The sequence below is a fragment of the Bombyx mandarina genome, chromosome 11, assembly GCF_030267445.1.
Source record: "Bombyx mandarina strain Sakado chromosome 11, ASM3026744v2".
Classification (NCBI taxonomy): Eukaryota; Metazoa; Arthropoda; class Insecta; order Lepidoptera; family Bombycidae; genus Bombyx; species Bombyx mandarina.
The window spans coordinates 4,315,673-4,340,018 of NC_143218.1; the positions used below are offsets into that span (position 1 = coordinate 4,315,673).

The window sequence follows — 24,346 nt, forward strand, 5'->3', positions numbered from 1 at the left end:
AACATGTTTTCTTTATTTATTGCTGGCGTTAGGAGGTTACTGGAGCCCATAGACATCTACAATGTAAATCCGCCACCCACCTTGAGATATAATTCTAAGGTCTCAGTATATTTACAATGGCTGCCCGCCCTTCAAATCGAAACGCATTACTGCTTCACGGCAGAAATAGGCAGGATGGTGGTACCTACCCGCGCGGACTCACAAGAGATCCTACCACTAATAATTATGCAAATTATAGTTTTTGCGAGTTTGAATTTTACACACAATGTTATTTCTTCACTATGGATGTTGTCCGTGAACATATCAGGTCTACACCTGCGAAATTGGAATGTAATAAAATGCCGTGTACACAGAAAATGAAAGCCATTTTTTAATAAGTAAAATATATTTCTATCAATCAAAATATGCAGTCATAGTATCGATGCATCTCTACCAGCGCATTGGTCATATATTCATGATCTTAGAGAAGTCAAGTGTATGGGAGACAACAGACTCTTCAAAGGCATTCTGTATTGCCTTTTTTTTATTTTTTTATTGCCCTTGTAGGCAGACGAGCATACGGCCCACCTGATGGTGAGTGGTTACCGTCGCCCATGGACTTCAGCAATGCCAGGGGCAGAGCCAAGCCGCTGCCTGCCTCTTAGTAAGCGATTTTTGCTCTGCCAAGAAGTTGTCCAAACTTTGGAAAATATAGAAGTTTATCGGCAGAAGGTCTGGTGGGTACGGGGGATGAGGCAATATTCTCAAGCCCAGCTCGTGTAGCTTAGAGACTGGCTGGAGATTCGCGAGAGTCTCCATCATTGTGTCCAGTTCCTCACAGCACAGTAATGCTGATGCCATTTGATAAAAGCTGTGATGAATTATACCAGCATTAGAATCCCAAACAGTAATGACTTTTAAGAATAGGTTTTCGTTTGGGTCATTGCCTAAGTGGCGAATAAGGGTCTATCCAACACGATGACCGCTTACGATCAGAAAGAATCCATTTATTAGCGCCAGTGACAACGCGCGTCGCGCAACTCCGTTCGTGCGGCATACACTTATCATGTTTCATCACTCTGCCAGTTTGACGCAAGCGAACCAATACGGTTTTGCTGTCAGCTCAGCGGTGGATTGAATATTATCAGCTTCCTCTGTCGCGTTTGACTCCGTAATTTGTCGTTTTGTCGGTGCGGCGGACCCACAGTCAGGACACGGTCGGGACGGCGGGCGGACGTGGATGAGAATGGTGGGCGATCGAACATTGTGCCATAAATCCCACATTTTGGATCCTCCTGATCCACGAATGGTGTTTTTAGGTATCTCAAGCAACGGTCATCGTTCTCTGCGAACCCGTCGCTTGTGACGAAGGGCTTGGCGAGTAAATTAACTCACAGACACAGCACACAGTTTCTCGCCGGATCTTCTCAGTGGGTCGCGTTTCCGATCCGGTGGTAGATTCTGCGAAGCACTGCTCTTGGTAGGGTTCGTGTTAGCAACGTCGTCAGGTTTGAGCCCCGTGAGCTCACCTACTAGTTAAGGTTACGCTGATATGTTATCTCTAGAAACTCTAGATCATCAGTCTAGGTAGAAAAAAAAAAGTTGCATAAAATGGAGAGGTCTGTGCCCAGCAGTGGATGTCTAAGGGTTGATGATAATGATGATGTTGTTGACTTTACTTTAAGTACATATTTTATTAGAAAACTTAGTACCTACCTGTCTGCGGGGTCCGACCCCCCACAGACGCGTCGTTCCCTACACCCCCCACCCACAGTATCGGCATCGCTACACCAGCGCGTCCCCCAGTTAGACCCCCCCCCCCAAATAAAACACAAGTGGTGAGTAATAAATATCTGTATTAACACTGCAGCAGCCGGCCGCAGACGAACACAACGCGCGCCGCCCCGAGACCAGAACCTCATGTCTCAAGACCAGTAGCCTCACGCACAGTGCCAAGGCTCTCATCTTGAGACACGGGCTCGCAGCCCCCTCCCCGCCGCCGCTTCGTTGATACTTTCCAGGTGCTCATCAGTCGAGCGGCGGCCCCCGGGCGACGGCACTGCTACTGGCATGGCAGTAGCTACTCGACCACGTCGGCAAGAACGGAACCTACCCTTAACTTACTTTAAACAATTAGATTACACATATACTTTGTTATAACTATACATGTCTTTAGGAGTGTTGTCCCGGGGCACCGGGGGGGCCGCCAGTCAGTGCCTCCCGGGGGGCGGGTGGTTCTGGCACTTAATTTTTAGATAAAACTATTTCATTTGATTGTATTACGTATTTAAATTTCATGATTTCAATTATTTCCCCGCACCCCGCGCCCTCCTGGCGGCCCGCGCGAGCGCCGCAATTTAACCTAATTTTACAAGTATATACATAAAATCATACTCTGAACGCGTTTTCGGCAAATGTTCATAAATGCTCACGAACACTCAAGAGTGCTCACAGGTGCTCAGAATAACTGTACATATTCCATCAATTTAAATGATACGAATTATCCGTGGTCCACCTCGTATCTCCTCCTCCCCCGCCCCCCGGGGACGGGAGGCCGGCGCACCTGGTGCGTCAGACGCCGGCGGCCCGCGGTCACAACGACAACAATGAGATCGTACAATAAGATTCGTTCCATAATTCCATATTTACATATAGCACTTGACATGCCAATGTCGATGACAGAAGGCGCCTGATGATTACTCTAACTTACACACTAAGGTACGGGGCACTCGGGTTGGGGGGCGCCCTCCCGGGCCCGCGTGACGATAAGTCAGGGTACTTTCTCACAGAATTTATTAGTTTATATCTTAGACCAGTGTTTCCCAACCTTTCTTGTGCCACGCCCCGGTGGAACCTTTCTAAAATTTTTGTGCCCCTCATACATAATTTTTAACATTAAAAATTGATTTGTTCACTTAGGAAACAAAAATGATAGGTTTTAGGAAGAAATTACTGTGAAATTGTTATCAGAACACAGTCAGTAATATTTCAAAACATATAATAAAAAACTAAAATTCAAATTTAAAATAATTTTAATATAGATTTTCCATATTAATTTAGTGCGATTGCCTTCCTTAATTATCAAATTACCCCCTTGCGGGGCGTGGGCTCCACGTTGGGAAGCACCGTCTTAGACAATATTGCTTTATCATTTTAATATTAATGTTCTAGGGCACAGGTCCGTGCACTTCACGTGTACAGAAATCACAAATTCGGTAATCCACTGACAGGCCCACTGACATGTCAGTGCGGACGAACACTAAAAACAATATTAAAAATAAAAAAGAATGTCGCCAAGTGTACAGTTCATGGGAGCGGCTGGGTTCACTCCTCCGAGTCGTCCTCCGGCTCGTCCTCCAGGAACTCCAGGTAGAAAGAATCGCCCTCGTTGTCCGACGCCGCTCCGGGCAGGGTCAGGACAACGAAGGGCCCGTCTCATGCGTAGTTGCTGGGGCTGTGGTCGCGGCACCCCGGGACGGCGTACGCCGCCTCGGTCCTGGGGACGGCGCTTTAGTTAGTTCGAGGGGCCGCAGTGTCCCCCCCGCTGCTCGGTACGGTGGAGGACTGCCTCGGCCCGGGGGGCGGCCGCCTCCATGCTGTGACCACCGTGCCTCGTAAATGATAATGTACATTATTAAAAATTATTAAACTTACATGAATTCAATTTCCCTGTTCCTGAATGAGTAGAGGGGGTGCCGAGAGCCCGGAGGGGGGCTGGAGGGAGCGAAACCTAAACAAAATAATTAGTTCGACAATTAGTGATGATTCGCCTTCGCTTGAGAATGGCGGTAGGGTGGGGGGACTTGGGGACTCACCGGGCGCGTCTTGTCGCTGGCGCAGGGTGCCGGCCTGGTTGCGGCGGAGCTGGCGCGTCTGCGGCGAGCCGTACTCCAGCGCCGAGTACGCTGCACACATTCACAAGCTCGGTGTAGTCGCGCGCATCAACGCGACATTCAACCCGGGCGGCCCTCGACCGCTCAGGGGTCAGCGAGGGAGCACGCTGGGATTCACATTTATTTTACTGTGGTTGTAGATTCGCGACTCCGTGTGGTGACGGAATAAGAATTCAATGTGTCCCCACCCCTATACTATCCCAGGAAGTCGTACGAACCGACTATGGGAATATGCACAAGACGTCAGTGCAAGAGATGGAAAACTCGAAATGAAGCCCTGTATCAACCCGTCTAGCCAGCGTGGTACAGTAGGCTAAATACTTTCATGAATAGTAACAGAAATACCAGGCCTTTAGTTACTATTCTTGGCTAAGGTAGTACAGCAACAACGGGGCAAAAAAAAAAGGGTTTGTTGCGCTGGGACATTATTGGTTTTTCAGAAGTCCGACACTTGTTCTTCTACCGAGAGGGAGAGCAGAAGTCCCAAGATGGCGTTGGGTTTATTGTTTTATAAGTCTCTCATGAACAACATTGTGTTCGTCAGGAGTGCGAACAGGGTACCGTGCCTCATACTCAGAATATCTAAACGATATTCATTGCAGGTCATATAGGTTTACGCTCCCACTCAGACACACCCAGACGATGAGGTAGAAGCTTTGTATGAGGACGTCAGTAGGGCCATACATAGCTCCAAAATACAATTTACTGTTGTTATGGGAGACTTTAATGCGACGCTGGGCTGTACAAGCAATGATTAGTTGAAAGTGAAGCAATTTGGATATGGGCAGCGGAACTCCAAAGGATAGAGGTTGGCAGACTTTCTGGAGAAAGAAGGACTCTATATGATGAATTCTTTCTTCCAGAAGCCGCCTCACAGGAAATGGGCCTGGATGAGTCTCAACGGTGTAACCAAAATGAGATCGATTTCATCTTGAGCACCAGTAGACAGATATTCAATGATGTCTCTGTGATCCATAGAGCAAAAACCGGAAGCGAACACATAATTGTAAGAGACATATTGAGTGTCAATGTCAGATTGGAAAGATCGCGTCTGATGAAGTCCACGCTCCGGCCACCGAATGCACATATTCAAAACCCCCGAGAGCTTTCAAATTGAATTGTTGAATCGCTTTGAAGGACTAGACAGCAAAGCATCAGTGGATGATATTAACAGAAGGCTGGTGGAAACTGTCCATACGGTAGGATCCAAGTATTTTAAAGCCCACCGCAAAAATAGATCTCAAAAACTATCAGACTACACCTCGAACCTCATGGCTAGCCGACGTTTTATGACACTTCAAGCTTCTGAGGACGCTGAGTCACATAGGCAGCTCAATAGACAAATCACAAAGTCCATGCGACACGACATACGCTCCTTTAATACACAACGTATTAAGGAGACTATTGAGCGGAACCAAGGCTCCAGAGTCTTTGCAAGAGACGTGTCTATTGGGCAGAGCCACTTGATAAAGCTGAAAACCGAAGATGTCGAATAAGGCCGAGGTGCCACGTGAGATAGAAAGGTTCTATGGGCAGTTATACACCTCGATATCCAATGAGCTTGCAAGCTTGGCTAACCTGACACTATACCGAGGATATCCCGAACATCAGCCTGTATGAGATTAAGATGGCCTTCAAACAGCTCAAGAACAACAAGGTATCGGGCGAGGATGGAATCACCATAGAGCTTCTGAAAGCGGGCGGGAAGCCGATACTGAAAGTCCTTCAGAAGCTATTAAATTCTTCTTTGCTGAAAGGGAAACCTGAAGACAAAGGTGTACAACCAATGTGTGTTACCAGTGATGACTTACGGTTCCGAGACGTGGTGCTTCACAAGGGATCTTTTTAGGAAGCTCAGTTTCGCGCAGCGAGCCATGGAGAGGGCTGTGCTTGGTATTTCTTTACGAGATCGAATCAGAAATAAGGAAACCCGTAGAAGAACCAAAGTTGCTGACATAGCCCGTAGGATTAGCAAGCTGAAGTGGCAGCGGGCAGGCCACAGACCGTAGCGCGAAGATCCTCGAGTGGAGACCACGTACTGGCAAGCGCAGTGTGGGACGGCCACCTACCAGATGGACCGACGAGACGGTAAGAACCGCTGAGTCACATTGGATGCAGGTGGCAACGGACCGGCCGCACTGGACATCAGTTGGAGAGGCTCATGTTCAGCAGTGGACAGTGGACAGGCTGAGATGATGATTGTAGATTCATAATGTTTAATTAGAGCTCGAAGCAGGTGGGCACTCACCCCGGATCATGGACATCTCCACGGCGGCGCGGTGCTCCTCGGCGCTCAGCCGGGCCCTTGCCGCGGCCTGCGGACAACACGCGAGCGGATCAGCACCGAGCTCCCGGCCCAGGCGGGCGTGAGCGGGTGCGGGACCCCTCACCGCAAGGCGCCGCCACACACACGAGGGCAGTCTTTGCTCGGTGCTCTCTGAGCGCTGCGACGTGTCCTTCATATGAGGCTCGCGGAGAGCACTTGGCACCGACATGACATTGTTGATGTCCACGGGCGACAACGACCGCTCCCGGCGACGCGGGGGCAACGAGCGCGTCCGACCATTCCGTGTTAGACAGACGGGACTGGTGTTGTGGCGCGCTCCCTTGAGACATGAGGTCCTCTAGTGGCGACAGTATGAGGACGGCACAAGTGACCGCGCGCTCTCCCCCGGACACGGCGGGGGTCACATCGGGGGCGAGAGAAACGACAACGCTGTTTGTTCCGAGGTCGGGTCTGGTATATGTCTTAATCCGTTTTAATGTGTATACTGGTGAACGACCCACCTGGTTGTAAGCGGCTACCGAAGCCGCAGGACATCAGCATGGAGTCGGTGGCGCGGCGTGCGCGTCCGTCTTCGAAAGCGTTAAAGAGACATGAGGCGAAGTCTCCACTGTGCCGGCGGCGCGGGGGAGTGGTCTCGGTGCGGTCTCGGCACGTTGCTAGGGTCAGTAGAAGCAGGTCCATTACCGGCGCGTGTCCCCGGGCGAGCTGCGCCGCCGCGTGAGCCCGCTGCGCCCGCGAACCTGCGCACGGACAGACGCTGTGATTAAGGCAGGAGGCGGCCCTCACGGGCAGGGGGCTGGCGAGGGACTATTGAGCTATGGGGCGGACGAGTGCACGGTCCACTCTATGGAAGACGACCCTCGTCCGGCGCGAGATCAGTCTCGGTTACCTTTCTTCAGATCAGAAGTTATCATTCGGCAGAAACAGACATGAAGCTGTGTCACGTCGTGTAACTCAGCAGGTACTTAGATCAGTCATACTACGCCGTTGCAGCGCTGTGGAGACTCCAACCCGAGCGTTCCCGGAGCTCGGCGCCCAGTCAGCGGCGGACGGGCGGCCCCTCGTCCCCCCCGCGGGCCCCCCCGGCGCGGGTCACGTACCTGGTCGCGGCGTGTGCGTGGCGCCGTCCCCCAGGTCCAGCTGCAGCACGGCGCCGCCGTACTCTGCGGACACAGCGCCGCCACGTCACCAAGTTTTTTAAAGAACAATGATAAAAGAATTTGAATTTTAAAACGTCAGTGTTGAGGGTCGGATTCCAATAGCTGTGTGCGCACCTGCGGGCAGCGGCGGCCTGAAGTAGTCCCTGTTGGTGAGCAGGTGGGTGTTCGCGTTGGGAGCCATCGCCACGTCCGGCACGGCCGCCGACAGCCGCCCCGACCTGCGGACACGAGGGCGGTGAGTGGGGCGGGGGACACTAGCGGGGGCGGGGGCGGCGGGTTGGGGGGCACGTACCCGCTCCTGCAGTCCGGGGGCCGCGGCTGCGTCTCGCGGCGGTCGGCGCGGCCCTCTGCAACGCAACAAGCCGCGTGAGTGCGGGCCGGGACTCCGCGGTTTACAAACACATTTTATTGACAACAACTTCTATATATTTAGGTCTTTACCCGTGAAATTGTCGATTTAATAATTCTAATATGGACACAATAAAAACACCAGTATCACACCATTACCATCATCATCAACCTTTAACTACAGCTGGGCACCAGCCTCCCATTTTTTGGAACAGAATGTTCGATCGTCGCAGTTTTCATCTATCTCTCATTTCTCAAGTTTGGACATCCAATGCCTTTCAAAAGTCTGTTGGCTCCCGTGCACCAGATTTCTTTAAGTAGGACATCGTGAACACTGCCCTGCAGATGCCGAGAGCATGATGGTGTTTTGATTTAAAGAAATAAAAAAACAAAATGTGTGCAATTCACACGTGGTAGAAGTGAAACCTTCCAAAATTAAAATACAATTATCCTAAACGTCTTAAGTATATGTAAAATTTTGTCATTAGTAAATAATTGTAAGGTAGCGCCCTCTGTGAATTGATATTCTAATTTCACGTATAATCCTAAAATAAAATTCACTACAAGAGCTTTCATACACACGTTAGTATTAAAAAATCTCACAGATGGCGCTGTATTAAATAGTATGTATATTTCTGTCTCATTCTTTGCTGGCTTCATCCTACACATTTTTGTATTTGTGTCTCTTACCTGTCGTTTTTTCCGTTGCATCCGGTTTCAAATCACAACGATTCTAAAGAAGTTTTCACTTCAAAAATATTTATTAAATTTAAACGACAATTTCCTAAGTGAAGACTTAATGCTTAGTAGGAGCACTCACCGAGGGGCGCGGGGTGCGCGGCGCGGGGGCTGCCGGCGGGGGGGCAGCGCGCGGGGCCGCTCCTCCTGCCACACGACACTCGGTCAGACACGCGGCCACACTCACAGAACAGTAACTCACTCTACGTGCAGTGCACAGTGACGTCACTGTGCAGGCGCGGCGGCGTGTCCCGGCCGGTACAGTGACGCGGGTCAGGCTAGCGGGTGTACCTGCAGCAGTCGCTGTCGGGGTCGTGCGTGCGCGGGGCGCGGGCCGGGGCGCGCCGGGGCTCCGGGCCGGACCCCTCGCCGCCGCCGCCGCCGTTACTGTGGAACACCCTCATGTTACGTGACGCTACTGCACCGCGGCATGTCCAGTGCTGTGCCGAGTGAGCAGTTCAAATGCACAATTCATTCAAAAAGTAACAGTGGTCTCTGGACATATTACCATTCGTTCTCAATGTCGCTGATGAGCAGGTCCGCGCAGGAGTCCGGCAGCGACATCTCCCGCACCGCCCGCAGCGCGATCTGCGGACACACGCACGGTCTCACGGCGCGCCCCCGCCCGCCCCCCGCCCACCCCCCGCGGGGCGACCGGGGTAGCTCCAGGCGAATATGGACACGTTGTTGAGCTCCACATTTTAATAAGATCATATAAATTTAATTAAATACCTTAATACAACGCAATTATACAATATAAGTACGCGTCTCTTCACCTGTCGGTACAGCATGTCTGCGTGGTGCGCGTGGTGGTGCAGCGGGGCGGCGCGCGCGGCCAGCTCCCGGGCGCGGGCCCGCAGCGCCGCCAGCCGCCGCGCGCCCACGCACTGTGCCGCGCCCCCCGCCCCGCCCCCCGCCGCGCCCTCCGCGCCGCCCGGGGGGGACTCCCCGCGCGCCGCCGCCACCTGCACGCAGCAACGGGTCAGACTGTGCGCTGTGCGGGCGCGTGCTGCGGGCGCGGGCGCGGCCTCACCATGTACAGGGTGTCCGGGATCCGGTGCATGTAGCGCTCGCGCCTGATGCGGGCCACCTCCGCCTCGGGCACGGCCTGGTCCTCCAGCAGCGCCTGCAAGCACGGGGCCGTGGTGAGGCGAGGGAGCCAGCGTCGCGCGGCAGTGTGGGTCCACAACGCACCCTGAGCTCGTCCAGGTAGGGCAGGAAGCAGCGCGCGGGGCGGTGCGCGCCGCGGCCCAGCCACGCGTCGGCGGCGCCCCCCGGAGGCCGGGCCCGCGCGGGCAGCACGCCGCGGCGCACCAGCTGCGCCAGCACCTCGTGCTCGGGCGGGATGTGCTCCACGCGCACGAGCGGCACGAGCGCGGCCACGCTCTCCCGCAGCGCCGCGTCGCCCAGCTCGCGCCGCCGGGCGCCGCGCCGGGACGCGGAGTGCGCCGTGTGCCACACTAGGTTCGGCTCTGGGGCATACGGCTCACGTTAGGGTAGCGCACGCGGCGACCTCAAGCCGACCTCACAACGTAAAAATGTCGATTCTAATATTTAATTGCATCAATAATATGTCTTCACACATTCACCATATTGACTTTACTCCGAGCTCAAGCTAGACATGTCGCACTCAAGCCCCGAGGCCTGGACATGTTCAGTTTGTGAGACGCGAGACTACCTGATTGACCCAAGCCGCAGTGTCGGCCTGCAGTCGCGGCGGGGGCAGTCAACCCCTGGTCACCGAGGGATCGCGCGGCCCCGCAAGACGGATTAATGCAACGTTCACAAACTGTACTAGTTCGGTGCGAGACCTGCCTCCACACAGCCCCCGCGCGCTCAGAGACACGAGGGCGAATCACCCCAGAACGCGAGGCTGCTCCGCAATTGAAGCAGACGAGGCGGTGCAGCTCACCGGCACTTTGTCCCTCTTAATTCTAAGTTTGAAGACTCGGACATAAGATTTGCAGCCAATTCATGTACAAACGTATCTTTACGTTGATTCCCAGCAGCAAACAAGCATTACCCAAACCAACCTCAAGACTCAAACATGAAGCACTCAACTCGCTTAAGTGACATTCACGAGCTAGTGTGGGGGTGTGCAGACTGACCTGGCGGCTGTGCTGGCTGCGCGGCGGCCCAGCGCAGCAGCCCTCGCAGCGCCTGCGGCTCGGAGGCCTGCAGGAAGGGCGACTGCAGCGCGGCCCGCAGCGCCGCCCGGGGCAGCCGGCCCGCCGCCGCGCCGCTGGTCACCCGGGGGAACTCGTCGCGCAGGTAGCGCATGGCCTGCCGGTGCACCCACTTGGAGGCGTGGGGCGCGGCGGCCCAGCGCAGCACCAGCGGCAGCGTGTCGGCCGACAGCGCCTCCACGATGGCGTCCTCGCAGCCCTGCACTGCGATCGGCATCTCCACGAAGCTGCAACGTGCCGAGCGTCAGCGCACGGGGGCCACGGGTCCCGCGGCCCGAGGGCGGGGGCGGGGGGGCGTTACCTGGCGATCTCGTAGAGCTGGAACACGTCGTCCAGCGCGGGCGCGGCGGGGCGGGGCGCGGCGGGGCGGGGCGCGGCGGGGCGGGGCGCGCTGCTGCGGGCGGCGCCGGGCCACGACTGCGGCACGGAGGGGAGGGGGGTACAGCAACTCGTGTCTTATTGTCATTGTAAGCAGAGCATACTAGGCTGCACTAAAAGTATCGGGAATGGAATATTTCCACTGTTCCTGTCATACTAAAATCTTTTTAATTGAAAACTCCTTGGTTTTAAAAATCGAATACCATTTATTTATTTAAAAAAAGATTCTCGGTCTTGTCACGAGGTTTTGTCAAACTTGTTTAGTCGTTGAGAAAATGGAATTGACTCGAGAAAACTCAAGAGCGATGATTTATTATGACTTTCGAAGTGGTTTAACACAAAAACAGTGTGTTGACCGGATGATTTCTGCATTTGGTGATGAAGCCCCATCCAAAACCACAATTTATCGCTGGTTTGCTGAGTTTCAACGTGGACGTGTCAAGCTCAGTGATGATCCCCGTCAAGGTCGTCCAAAAACTGCAGTCACCCAAGAAAACGTTGATGCTGTGCGTAAGCTGATTGAGGAAGATCGACATGTGACATACCGCGAAATTCAGGCAACTTTAGACATTGGCATGAGTCAAATACAAATAATCTTACATGAACAATTAGGTGTAAAAAAGTTGTTTTCCCGATGGATACCGCATTCGCTCTGTGAAGAGCAAAAAGCGGCTCGCGTTACTTGGTGCTTCAGAACTCTCGAAAGATTCCACGCAGGATCCTCAAATACTGTATACAACATTGTATCAGGTGACGAATCCTGGATATACGCGTACGAACCCGTAACAAAAAACCAGTCACGAGTTTGGGTGTTCGAAAATTAGTTAAAGCCAACAAAAATTGTTCGTTCACGGAGTGTTGCAAAAAAAAAGGTGACCACGTTTGTCTCCGAAACCGGCCATGTTACGACTATTCCTCTTGAGGGACAAAGAACGGTTAATGCAGAATGGTATGCTAGAATTTGTTTGCCACAGGTCGTTTCTGAACTCCGTAAAGAGAACTGCAACCGCCTCATCATCCTCCATCACGACAATGCGAGTTCTCACACCGCGCACAGAACAAAAGAGTTTTTAGAGCAAGAAAACATAGAATTATTAGACCATCCGCCGTACAGCCCCGACCTAAGCCCTAATGATTTCTATACTTTCCCTAAAATAAAGAATAAATTGCGTGGACAGAGATTTTCATCACCTGAAGAAGCTGTGGACGCCTACAAAACGGCCATTTTGGAGACCCCAACTTCCGAATGGAATGGTTGCTTCAATGATTGGTTCCATCGTATGGAAAAATGTGTCAAATTTCGCGGAGAATACTTCGAAAAGCAATAAATACATTTTTAAATAGTAATGTTGTGTCACTTCGTTAATTCCCGAAATTTTCAGTGCCGCCCTCGTACGGCTCATCTGATGGCGAGTGGTTACCACGTGGTGGACGTAATCAATACTGACGACACCGCCAGGCCGCTACCTGCTCCTGAGTACTCTCCTCAAGCTTCGTTCGAAAAAGGACATGTCATATCACTTGGCATACTGCGGAGTGCGCCAGAAGGGGGGACGGTAACCGTGATGAGAATGATCTACATTGGTGGTGGCAATGAGATACTCTTTCTAAAGATACTCTTTCTGTCCGGACACCAGACCACACGCAGTGACCAGCCTCGGACAACACTTACCGACATGCCGCCCCCACTGCTGCTCGACGACGGAGACGAGCCGCCCCTCCCTATCAGGCTCAGGTCGATCTGGAATAGACGAGACAACAAAAAATCACACTCACACACACTACGCATGTTATTCAAACGGGGGTTCGAAAATATTTTTGAATGTTGCTTATGTCCAGGGGCGACGGGGACCGCTCACCGACAAGCGGGCGGTGCGTTGGTGTTTGTTAACAGTGGCCTCACTGAATGATATCCGAGGCCCCCGGGGGCTCCCTGGCGCTGGTCACCGGTCCACTTGTGGGTCGCTAGGTGCCGCCCGGGGCGCGCTGTACACCGCAATAACAACTGTCCCAGGTCGTAAACTATCGTTGTTGCAAATCTATCGTTGTTGCAAATTTGGCAGGAATCCTGAAAGGAAGAGGGATAGCGTCCATCCGGCTGGCGCGACATCTCCCGGGCCACTGACCTGGTCGGTGTAGGCGGCGTGCAGCAGCGCCTTGGCGAACCTTCTCGGCAGGATCTTCTCGTCGACGCAGATGGCGCCGTTGCTGCTGGTGCGCCGACCCATCACGTTCCTGTACAGAGCGGTGAGGATGTTGCAGCAACCGTGCAGGGAGCGCTGGAGTCGACGTGGGTGCCGCAGCCCGCTTCAAAGCATGTGGTGAAAGTCTCAAAGGTGTGGCCCCGCGGCTGTCCCAAGCTTTGAATCGAGATGCGAGGCACTATGGCGGCGCACGACGCCCCTCCCCCGTCCCTCGCAGGCGGGCGCGGGTCAGTTCCGCAGCTTCCGGTTATAATAATTGGACATGTTCCAGGGGCTTTCGGGTGACTCTTTGGCGGTAGCACGAAATTGTATTCGGGCCAGGAGGGTGCAACCTCCCCGGATCTGAAGGAAGTGGGGACCGAGTTCCAAAACTATCGCTCCGTTATCAAAATTACAAAATAAATGAACATTATTCACTGACCTAAAAAACCTAGACCTCGCCGCCAGTATGAACCGGTGGCAGGGCAGGTCGGGGCCGCGCGCGCCCTCCCCCGCCCACACCAGCCGCGCGTCGCACAGCTCGCCTGCAACACGCACACTACACTGCGGGGGGGCGCGGGGCGGCCGGGTCCCCCCCCCGGGCCCCGCACTCACCCGAGTCCAGCAGGCGCCGCACGTCCCGCAGCAGCGCGTCCGGCACGCAGCCCAGCGCCGCCGCCAGCCGCCGCGCCGCGCCCCCCGCGCACCCGCCCCCCGCGCCGCCTGCGCACACACCACGCTACACGTCTCGCCGGCTACTCACCCGCCCGCCCCCCCCCGCCCCGCGCGAACACTTACACTCCGCCTCGTCCGCCTCCGCGCCGCCGCTCCTCTCGTACTCTGCTAACGGAACAGCAACAATTAGTACAGTGGACGTCACACGCGGCCTCCCGACCTCGCACCCCCGCACATACATACTTATATACGATTAAATATATACACATATAAATTGAACGCCTGTAACAGAGAGCAAACAAGCCTGTTCATAAAACAAGCCCGCGACCCTCGGTCCGGCAGTCGGGAGGCTGACTCCTACACCACCGAGGAAAGTTCAAACATCAAATTTGTGTCTGACGTTACTCGGAACGACCTCGGGTGGATGCCGCTGAGGGTGGGGGCCGGGCGGGTGATGAGACCACCCGAGCAGTCCCTACCAGACTCAGTTACATCGCACGGGGTTATTCCTTCCTAATGTAAGTAGTTCATGAAAGAGCTCGTGTGGGGGATGCGGGCAGGAGGACCGAGCGACACAGGACAGCGCCGAGCGCACTTACTGTGGCACGTGTGACAGTACAGCGGCCCGGAGTACAGCATCCTCACGCCGGCCACCAGCTCCTCGCGGGACAGGTTGGCGCCTGCGCCTTCCAGCGGTACCCGGCAAAAGCCGCTGTGGCAAATGGAATATGTAATTACAGGTGCTCACGGACGCTCATATGTAACCTGGAATGCTTACAAACGCTCAAAATGAAATACACATGATTGATGATCCGTTCCTACAACGAAAAGACAGCCAGTTAGTTTATTTTTCTATTATGTATCTCTAAAATTGAGCAGGAGCAAGGAAAGATCTGATCTCAGAGCGTTAAAAGGACGAGACTGAGAGCCTCGCGGTCTCCTGTGACGTCACCTTGCGTGTCCACCGTGTTCTTACAATAACAAGTGTATTCATTGTAAATACATAATATGTTAACAAATCGGAACGCTTCATCCAGCGCTGACTCGCGACTCTGTCCCTGGGGATAGCAGCCGACGCGAGGTTCAAGGTGGGCCGGGGGTCGTGTGCTTCTACTTACGGGGGACGGCCGCGCAGCAGGTCCCTGAAGTAGTGACTCCGAGCCGCCAGCACCGCGCGGTGCGCTGCCAGGGACCAGCCCGCCCCTATCAGCTCCACGTCGCACCAGCACCTGGAGGGGAGCGGGCGCTGTGTTAGCGGCGTGTCGCTGTGTGAGTGTGCGTGTACGAGCGTGTGTGTACATACGCGTCGTGCAGCAGGGCGGCGAGGTCGGCGTGCAGGGCGGGCGCCGGCTCCCGCGCCAGCTCGGCCTGCGTGAGGAGGTCCCGCAGCGCGGCGCCGGCCTCCATCTCTTCGCACAGCACCACCACCTCGGGCAGCTGCCAGTCCCCCACCACCGACCTGATGTAGCGCCCGTGCTCGCACCCTGGGGCGCACAATACCAGACTAATGAACCGATGGCGGAGCACGCTGCGCCTTCAGTAGCCTGCCACTGCTACTCCATACTGATCTTTCAATGTATGCATGTTCGTGCAAGCAGAGTCGTCTCAATTCGAGGGGGATGACGTCATTTGTCATTACAAGCGTCACACGCCCACAACCAAATTTAAAAAAGTCAAAGTTTCTTTAAAGTGTCTTTCAGCTTTTGAAAGTGAAACATATTTAGCACAGTTGCGATTCAAAGCTGGACGAAACGGTAATGACAGTCAAATGGCGATACTAAAAAGGGACAAACATACACATTTGTGGGGGATTAGTCTGCGAAAGAGGAAGATGGAATGAATTGTTCGCAACTTTTCATTACTTGTGTATAAAAGTTAAGCTAAATTTGTGAAGTTCTTTACACTTATTAACCAATAAATATGGTGGATGTTGAGGCGTTTGACTCTTCAATTACACGAAACAACTGACGCGCGTAAATAACCCTGCGATTCTTATTATAATAAAATTTTGTGTCTTTATTTGTATCATTACATCAACTTTACGCCTAAAATTCGATGGCGGTATCGTTAGAGGTCCATCCACTACTGACCGTGCAGGGGTGGGACCCTTATATACCGCATTAGGCAAAAGCTAAGAAATTTTTAAGTTCATTCAGATGGACAAAGAAGTTTAAAGCTGTACTGGTGGTAGGACCTCTTGTGAGTCCGCATGGGTAGGTACCACCACCCTGCCTAATTCTGCCGTGAAGCAGTAACGCGTTTCGATTTGAAGGGTGGGGCAGCCGTTGTACTGCAAAAACTGAGACTTTCGAACTATTATTTCAAGGTAGGTGGCGACATTCACGTTGTACGTAGCACCACCAGGTGGAGCTCGTCCACCCATCTAAGAAAAAATCTGGTTGATGATGAAAGCAGACGAGGTATGGTTGTTGCGTGCTGAAAGGCAATACAGATGGTTATATAGTCACCTCGGTCTGGCTGCGAGTCCCTGGGCCTCCTGGTGGCGGCGGCGAGGCGTCTCCTCAGCGTGCCCAAGGCCGCGCCGCCCGCTTTCTTCTTCCTCTCCCTGTTCACACACCACACTCAACAACTGGCGCGAGATGAAGCTGCACTTGAATCTCATCACGTGCCCACCACTGCCCTTCTCCCAGCAACATGTTTTCTCCTTCCATACTTCTCTATCATACACCATTTCTTCGCTCACTCCCCTCTTACACATATCGTCTTTCACGCAATCCATCTATTTTTTCTTAGATCTACCTCTTCCTCTAAAGACACTAAAATTTTTTTATATGTAGAGATTACATCTGATCTTGATCTCTTAACCAAGACGAATGTGATCGAACTGAGAGGCTCAGTCAGGAGGAGGTGGTTTGATAACAAGCTCCGACACCCGCAAAGGAGGTACGGTTCGCTTCGCGATAAACTTTTCCTATTCGCTCGTAGGTAGGTAGTGGGTAGGCCTCCAACAAGAAGGACCGAGGATCTATTGAGGTTCGCGGGGATCCGGTAGATACAAGCAGCGCAGGACCGATCTTTGTGGCGAGGCTTGGAGGAGACCTCACAGCCCAGAGACGTCCACTGTTGGATGTCTCTGGGTTGATAGAAGAATAAGAAGAATTCGCTCACACTACTCGGCAGTATATTCCAAATATATAAATTTTACAGCTTTTCGTTAGTTTAGAGCATGATGGCTCTCTGAACCTAAATACGGTAAAATTCAATCACCATTGAAAAATCTTAATCGAAATATTAGTTTCCATTACTGTTCTTGTTCGTAGCCTGCAATGGAATTTAGTTTAGCTTTACATTGCTGATTCACAAAATATTTTATTCTAATAATACCGTGTTTCATTCTGAACTAGACAACAATCCAGTGACGCACGTGTACACATACTAAACTACCGACCTGCCCTCGCAGCGCTTCGGGGACTAAAATTTATTACAGATTTTATCGAATTTCCTTTTTTACTAATCTGAACCTGAGAAAATGATGAAAATTTTGAAATTAGATGATGAAGATGAATTAAATGATTAGAAAATTTCATATGGTGGTTAAGCTTTCTTCAATTTTCTAATGTTCCGCACAATTTCCTTAATAAGTTTTTTTAAATAACTTTCTCCTGACAATAATAAACATAGCAAAAAAAAAATTATTATCCAATTCGTTGCCGGCGTTCTAAAGTTATGCAGGTACATAGATTACGCAGATTATTAGTATCATATTGATATATACTTGCCTTATAACGTCGGCCATAGTGGGAGGCGCCGGCGGTCCGCCAACACCATCACATATATCTCCCTCCTGGGGACGTGGAAACATTGAGTACATGGTAAAAACAACAGCCATTAGATCTCTAACAAGAGCAGTAGTGCTCGGGACGATCATATCGAGGGTCGAAAGGTTATTTGACTTAAACGACATTTTTGCAACTTTACAGGAGAGCCATTTGAAGTTTAAAATTAGCAAAAAACACCTTAAACAAAAGTTCTTCACCAAAAAGCTTCTTCAGCTATTTAAATGGAATAAGCCCCCTTGAATTTCATTTAAAAACATCAAACTTTTGATGCTAATTATCAAATAAAAAACACCTTTAATTACAAAGATAAATGTCCCATGTTAAGCGAAATGTTGCTTAAACCAAGTAGCTTTCCACTCCTCTATATGTTTATGGGAGTCCATTAATATCACCAGGTATCGGTATCACCATCCACCTGGGACATCAGGTTGAAGTCTCAACTATCATTGATAGCAGCTGTCCCACCTGCAATACAGGATGTCTATTTGCTTCACGGGCTGCTTACACAGATCGGTAGTGGCTGGCAGTGAGGATGGATCACCAGGCCACCGCTACTGATAACCCAAACAGAAACATGTTGGTTGATTTTCGTAACACAATATTATTGGACATGAAAGACATTGGTGGACTTCACTTAGATAGTCCCGGCAAGATTACAATAGTCATTTTCGAGTCACTCAGAATGGGCACACTGATCAGTTCATATGTAACTAGTCAGGTCATAAGTATTGTCACACAGTAAAAACTTTTTTTTTAGAATGCTGGCCACGAAAAGGTTTATTGAATTCGAATCTCGAATTGTTCATGAAAAAAAAAAAGTATACTTTTAGAATTTTACTCATTTTTAAATATGGAGTGGACGCTTAAAGAAGACCGTGTTGCAGTTATTGCGTTGCATCGTTGCGGTTACGCGCCAATTCAAATTTTTAACATACTGAAAATTTTGAATATAACTAAAAGATTCGTTTATCGTACCATCAAACGATACAGTGAAGCCTCTAGTGTAGATGACAGGTCAAGAAGTGGTCGCCCTCGGTCTGTTAGGACTCCAGCAGTGATAAAAGCTGTGAAGGCGCGAATTCAAGGAAATACCAAACGTAAGCAGAAACTGTTGGCCCTTCAGATGGGGTTAAGCAGAACCACGGTGAAAAGGGTGTTAAATGAAGACTTAGGGCTTCGGGCATATCGAGGAACAACAGGAAATCGTTTGAATGCTCGTCTAATGGACCTGAGACTGCAGAGATGCCGCGCTTTGTTGAAGCGGTACGCGGGAAAAAAAGATCGGGAAATTATTTTTTCGGATGAAAAAAATTTTACCGTAGAAGAGAGCTACAACAAACAAAATGATAAGGTGTACGCACACAGTAGTGAAGAAGCGAGCAACCGTATTCCGCGTGTCCAACGAGGTCCATCCTCGCTCATGGTATGGTTGGGAGTTTCTTATTGGGGCTTAACAGAGGTACATTTTTGTGAGAAAGGTGTAAAAACGAATGGAGTTGTGTATCAAAATACAGTCCTGACGAACCTTGTGGAACCTGTTTCTCATACCATGTTCAATAACAGGCACTGGGTATTCCAACAAGATTCGGCGCCAGCTCATAGAGCGAAGAGCACACAAGACTGGCTGGCGGCGCGTGAAATCTACTTCATCCGGCACGAAGACTGGCCCTCCTCCAGTCCAGATTTGAATCCGTTAGATTACAAGATATGGCAACACTTGGAGGAAAAAGCGTGCTCAAGGGAACGCGAGGAGTGAAGTTGTGTGATTTGTTTTATTTTGTCTATTTAGTGTTTCTTCAGGTTTAAATGTGTAATAATGGTGGTTTATGAACTGTTTAATATCTGTGAAAGTGCACAAATGTGGGAAAATGAAACAAAGCTGCTGGACGTAACTTCTCGGGTTCCTCCAAAAAGTCCACTGAAAAAATCTCAGTAAATGACCACCATTTTACTGCGATTATAATTCATCCCATATCATCTCATTTCATTAAATTTCATCCCAGTTGATCAATGTCTCAAATTAATCATCTTCATTTCATTTCATATTATCATTTTTCATAGAATTAAGAAAATAAAGTAAAATAAGACATGACTTAAAGGTCTTAGTTACCAGGTCATAAAATCTCTAAAAAAAAAAAAAAAAAGCGTGCTCAAAGCCTCTTCCCAATTTGGAGTCACTCAAGACATCCTTAATTAAGGCAGCCGCCGATATTGACATGGACCTCGTTCGTGCTGCGATAGACGACTGGTCGCGCAGATTGAAGGCCTGTATTCAAAATCACGGAGGTCATTTTGAATAAACTTTAGTGTCATAAGAATCTATGTTTTGTTAAGTTCATTTTGGTATATGAATGGTTACATAATGAATAAACTTGTTTCAATTATTTTACATTAAACATGTGACAGAACTTATGACCTGACTAGGTATATATTTTTTTATTGCTTGAATAACGAGCTCACAGCTCGTTATTCAAGCAACGTTATTATGACGAGCTCACAGCCCACCTGATCTTAAGTGGTTATCGCAACCCATAGACATGTACAATGTTAACGCCGTCACCCACCTTGAGACATGCGTTGTAAGGTCTCGCTTTTAACAGTATATAGTGTGTGGTTAGTACCTGCGGGTGCGAGAGCGCGGCGCCCATATTAGCGACGGGCGCGCACAAACAGCACAGCAGCCGGCTCATGGGTCGAGCCCCGCCATCACAGCCGCGCACCTCCTCCTACAAGACCAGCAAACATTGAAACTACCATACCACAACATCAGTAGCATAATATAAGTAGTTGATGTTTCTTTTTTTTTTAGGATTGAAGGATTCCAGTTTCACCAGGACAGGTGGGCGAGCAAAGGCTTAGCCAGGAGGGGTGGGATTTGCTAACAGCTGCCTGAGCACCTCTGAAGGAAACCTTTTTTTTTTTTTTTTATTGCTTTGATGGATCGACGAGCTCACAGCCCACCTGGTGTTAAGTGGTTACTGGAGCCCATAGACATCTACTATGTAAATGCGCCACCCACCTCGAGATATAAGTTCTAAGGTCTCAGTATAGTTACAACGGCTACCCTACCTTTCGAACCGAAACGCATTACTGCTTCACGGCGGAAATAGGCGGGGTGGTGGTACCTACCCGTGCGGACTCCCAAGAGGTCCTACCACCAGTGATTACGCAAATTATAATTTTGCGGGTTTTGGTTTTTATTACACTATGTTATTCCTTCACCGTGGAAGTCAATCGTGAACATTTGTTGAGTACGTATTTCATTAGAAAAATTGGTACCCGCCTGCGGGATTAGAACACAGGTACATCGCTACATACGAATGCACCGGACGTCTTATCCTTTAGGCCACGACGACTTCTCAAAAGCAGCTGCTTCGCGAATGTTCATGTCACCCATGGACAGCGCTAGTGTCTGACAAGGTTTCATTACATACAGCATTTGAAAATGAACGTACTGGACTAATATGATAAAAGGCAATCTTCATGGATTTTCACTAGTCATAGATATAATTAAAACTTTTATACATCATAATATTACGTTTAATTTAAACCTCAATTTTATTATTTTCTATGGCTCAAATATTCCACTTTTCATGATTATAAGGAATATTAGCTAAACATATGAATATTATGCTAACAAGCATCTTCTTTACACAATATAGTACTCAGGAAACTATGTTTTATAGATATCTCTGTAAAAATGTGTCTTGACGTGAGATTTATTGGCAACATAAATATACAGAGTGAAGCTACTTGCCCAGAGAAGCAGTAGCAGTTCTAAATGGTTGCCAGTCATATGGTCTAGATTTTACACTTTTATTCATTTGACTTCCAATTTAACTCTTAGTTTCAAATACATATTTACCAACTGCAATGGAAATGCACTGGCATACTTTGCTACAATGACATGGAGCATCTGAGAAATGGTACCATAAGCAAAGATCAATGATCAATGTGGCCATTGTGATATCCTACACTTCCAGTCAAATATATGTATCATGTACATAATTAATCCCAAGACAAACAATTTGGTAGAATGCAAAAGTAGACTCAGCCTCCATCAAAAATAGTCTCTCAGACAAATAGGATTTGCATGGTAAGTGGTAGTTATGGTAAGGCTGTTTGTAACCCCATAGAAAAGATCTTAAGGTCAAACTCTGTTGAAGGGCGGCTGTATGTCCAGCAAGACCAAAGAGCAGTATTCATTATTCACCAGTAACTTGCTGATTCTATCCACCACTTTATGAATTTTTTAAGTTGGTTTGTATTGGTTAAAATTGGTGTAACAACTGTTTTTCGAAAATCTCAGAAAACCAGCAGAAGGCTAATAAGTCTATGGAAATTACTTCATTGGTTGGTTTTCCCATTTTGTGAACCATTAAAATTATGAGACTTTCCAAATGTCAGGATAATATTGAAGTCTTAGAATACAAGGATACTGAACCCTCTGCCTAAGTAATATTTAAATAAACTACCCATAAAAAGACTATGTAAAAAAATATAATAATTGTTAGATCTTTAATTACCATATTTTTTATTATTGGATTTTTGTTGGACAATATTGTGATCAGCTGACTGTCAAGTGTTTTGATAGAAGCAAATGCGTACAAAAGGATACACTCAGAATTAGATCTGATAGTAGATTGCAAATATGACAAAACAGTGTTCTGTGCCAAGGACAAAAATGTCTAAATTACTTACATTTCTTATAGTTCTTAGAATATTAGTTTATAAAAACAAGATTTTATCTATGTAGGCCACTGATAATTGGGCCTTTTTAAGACTTCAAATACAACCAGATCTAACAGTGGTTGAGGCCATAAGCCTAATGAATGAGAACACATCATGTGTAATTAAGATATGCTCATAGATGAGAGCAACTTGGAATAAAAATAAAATAATAAAAAATATGGTATCGTCAGTAAATATCCACAAAAATCTTTTACTGAAATGGAAATACATTCAGCAGTAAAGAAGAGGGTGGATATGACTCTGATCTAGAACTACTACCAGTGATTATAACTTCAGCCCTTGGACTGGATAACTATTTCTCTTGGATTTCCTTGTTGCTCTAACATACTGTAACATAGAACTGAATTTGATTCTGAGGCAAAATCAGTATCATTATTCAAAACAAATGTGTGTCCAGTACAAAGAAGACAAACTTTGTTTTTTTTTTTTAGTTTCTTTATCTTGATTACTGCTTGTGATTATATTATGCAATTTTATTCTCTTCTCCATTCTTTGTCACTGATTTATTAACTACTCGACATTGGCAGGGATGTGCTTTAAAAAAGAAACAGGAGCTTTAATAAGAATAGCAGTTTGGGGACAATCAATGTCAGTTTTTTCTTGTCGATTTTCCTAATATGCTATATACTAATCTTTAGTATTAAGAAACATTTCTGTATGCAATGGACCTTTAAAATACAATCAACATTACTTTTATGGCTTTGTTTATTCTAAAACATATTTGTTTTTTCATACAATGCACACAAATTATTTAACTATTTTCAGTGACATTTAATGTTTAATGTGTATGATTTAACTTAAAAAGTGATTGTTTTATGATGGGAATCAAAGAGGCAACAATAAAATCAATTCTAGTTTTCATTACAGTGAAATTTTATTTTATGTTGTTCCGGATCCTGCACCAGCAAACATATAAGTTCTTGTTCCAAATTCAGTCAAACATATTTTGCTAGAACGAAATGTTGTTTGTATGTTGTTTGTTTGTTTGTAGTTTGTATGAAAATTATTGAATTTAAATGCTGTTTGTGGGCATCAGTTCTTTTGTTTTTCAGTATACGTTTTAATTTATTTTAGGGGTGCGCCAAAAGGTGGATTTCTGACGTCAGTGCGCGCGCATCTGACCTAAACTCTATCTGACCTACATTTGGAACTTGCAACATCGTATTGACATCGTTATGTGGACATTTTTGCATTTATTAGCTAATGCGAAATGAGAGCAATAGAGAAGGACTGTGTAAAAGAGCACAAGTTCAGTACAACACCATATTCAGGCATTTAATTTATTCCATCGCGGATTTCAGTGCTTTAAGCTCACTCACTGCAAAAAAATTTAGTAATATCGATCATTCTAATTTTTGAGTAATTTTAATATAAATAAAATCACTAACCGCTGTACAAGTACATTACAATATTGCATGAATATGTGGAAACACGATTATTTTCTTCATATAAACACTACCGAACATCCCCATTCGGTCGCCATGATATCAACAAATGATCAACTTGTAAATTTAAATTTCACTTCACTAGAGATATTCATCACTGTTATTTATGTTAAATAATGGTAAACTAATACCATTGAGTATATTATTAGATAAATAAGTCACGAACACAAGCTCGATTCGTTTTAAATTGTATAAAAATACGGAATGAGCAAGGCCCGTTATCCTCCTCCTTTATCAGATTTGACACTAAATTTAGTACTGCCGGCTTTAAAATTGGAATCTGCGTGCTGGCTTAATTGTTGCCGAAACAAAGTGTATTTTTAAATAAAAACATCGGTAGGTACTACAAGTATATTGAGTAGTTGTCAATAAATTAATAAAATTTATCAGCCGTCGGTAGCGTTAGGGAATTGAATAATCTTAAAAGGTAGTCCTGTAATATTACTGGGAACCAGTCTTTCAGTACGGCTTAGAGTTATAAGACAACTATTAGATTTAAAATACATTTAATACTGAACTGTT

At 48.2% G+C, this 24,346-nt stretch overlaps 1 protein-coding gene across 5 annotated transcripts; it reads right to left on the minus strand.

Annotated features, from left to right (window-relative positions):
* Nucleotides 1–1,818: 1,818 nt before the first annotated feature.
* Nucleotides 1,819–24,078, minus strand: LOC114244479 (BTB/POZ domain-containing protein 7). 5 transcript variants are annotated; one of them, XM_089731440.1, is made up of 29 exons: nt 23,768–24,077; nt 20,249–20,353; nt 17,568–17,632; nt 16,296–16,393; nt 15,131–15,311; nt 14,946–15,056; nt 14,427–14,539; nt 13,951–13,995; nt 13,768–13,875; nt 13,595–13,697; nt 13,096–13,204; nt 12,642–12,710; nt 10,961–11,008; nt 10,893–10,930; nt 10,514–10,818; nt 9,600–9,877; nt 9,439–9,531; nt 9,182–9,370; nt 8,914–8,993; nt 8,697–8,792; nt 8,488–8,552; nt 7,612–7,666; nt 7,434–7,537; nt 7,260–7,322; nt 6,844–6,899; nt 6,121–6,187; nt 3,795–3,884; nt 3,634–3,709; nt 1,819–3,475 (listed from the first exon to the last, which is right to left on the minus strand). In XM_089731440.1, exons 2-29 carry the CDS (start codon nt 20,315–20,317, stop codon nt 3,415–3,417), a joined length of 2,835 nt encoding a protein of 944 aa, XP_089587566.1. In that variant the 5' UTR covers nt 20,318–20,353; nt 23,768–24,077; the 3' UTR covers nt 1,819–3,414. The 5 variants fall into 5 exon arrangements, with proteins under 5 accessions (XP_089587566.1, XP_089587564.1, XP_089587565.1 ...); XM_089731438.1 differs by having other exon boundaries at nt 10,893–11,008; nt 13,951–13,992; XM_089731439.1 differs by having other exon boundaries at nt 8,488–8,549; nt 10,893–11,008.
* Between the last annotated feature and the right edge of the window lie 268 nt (nt 24,079–24,346).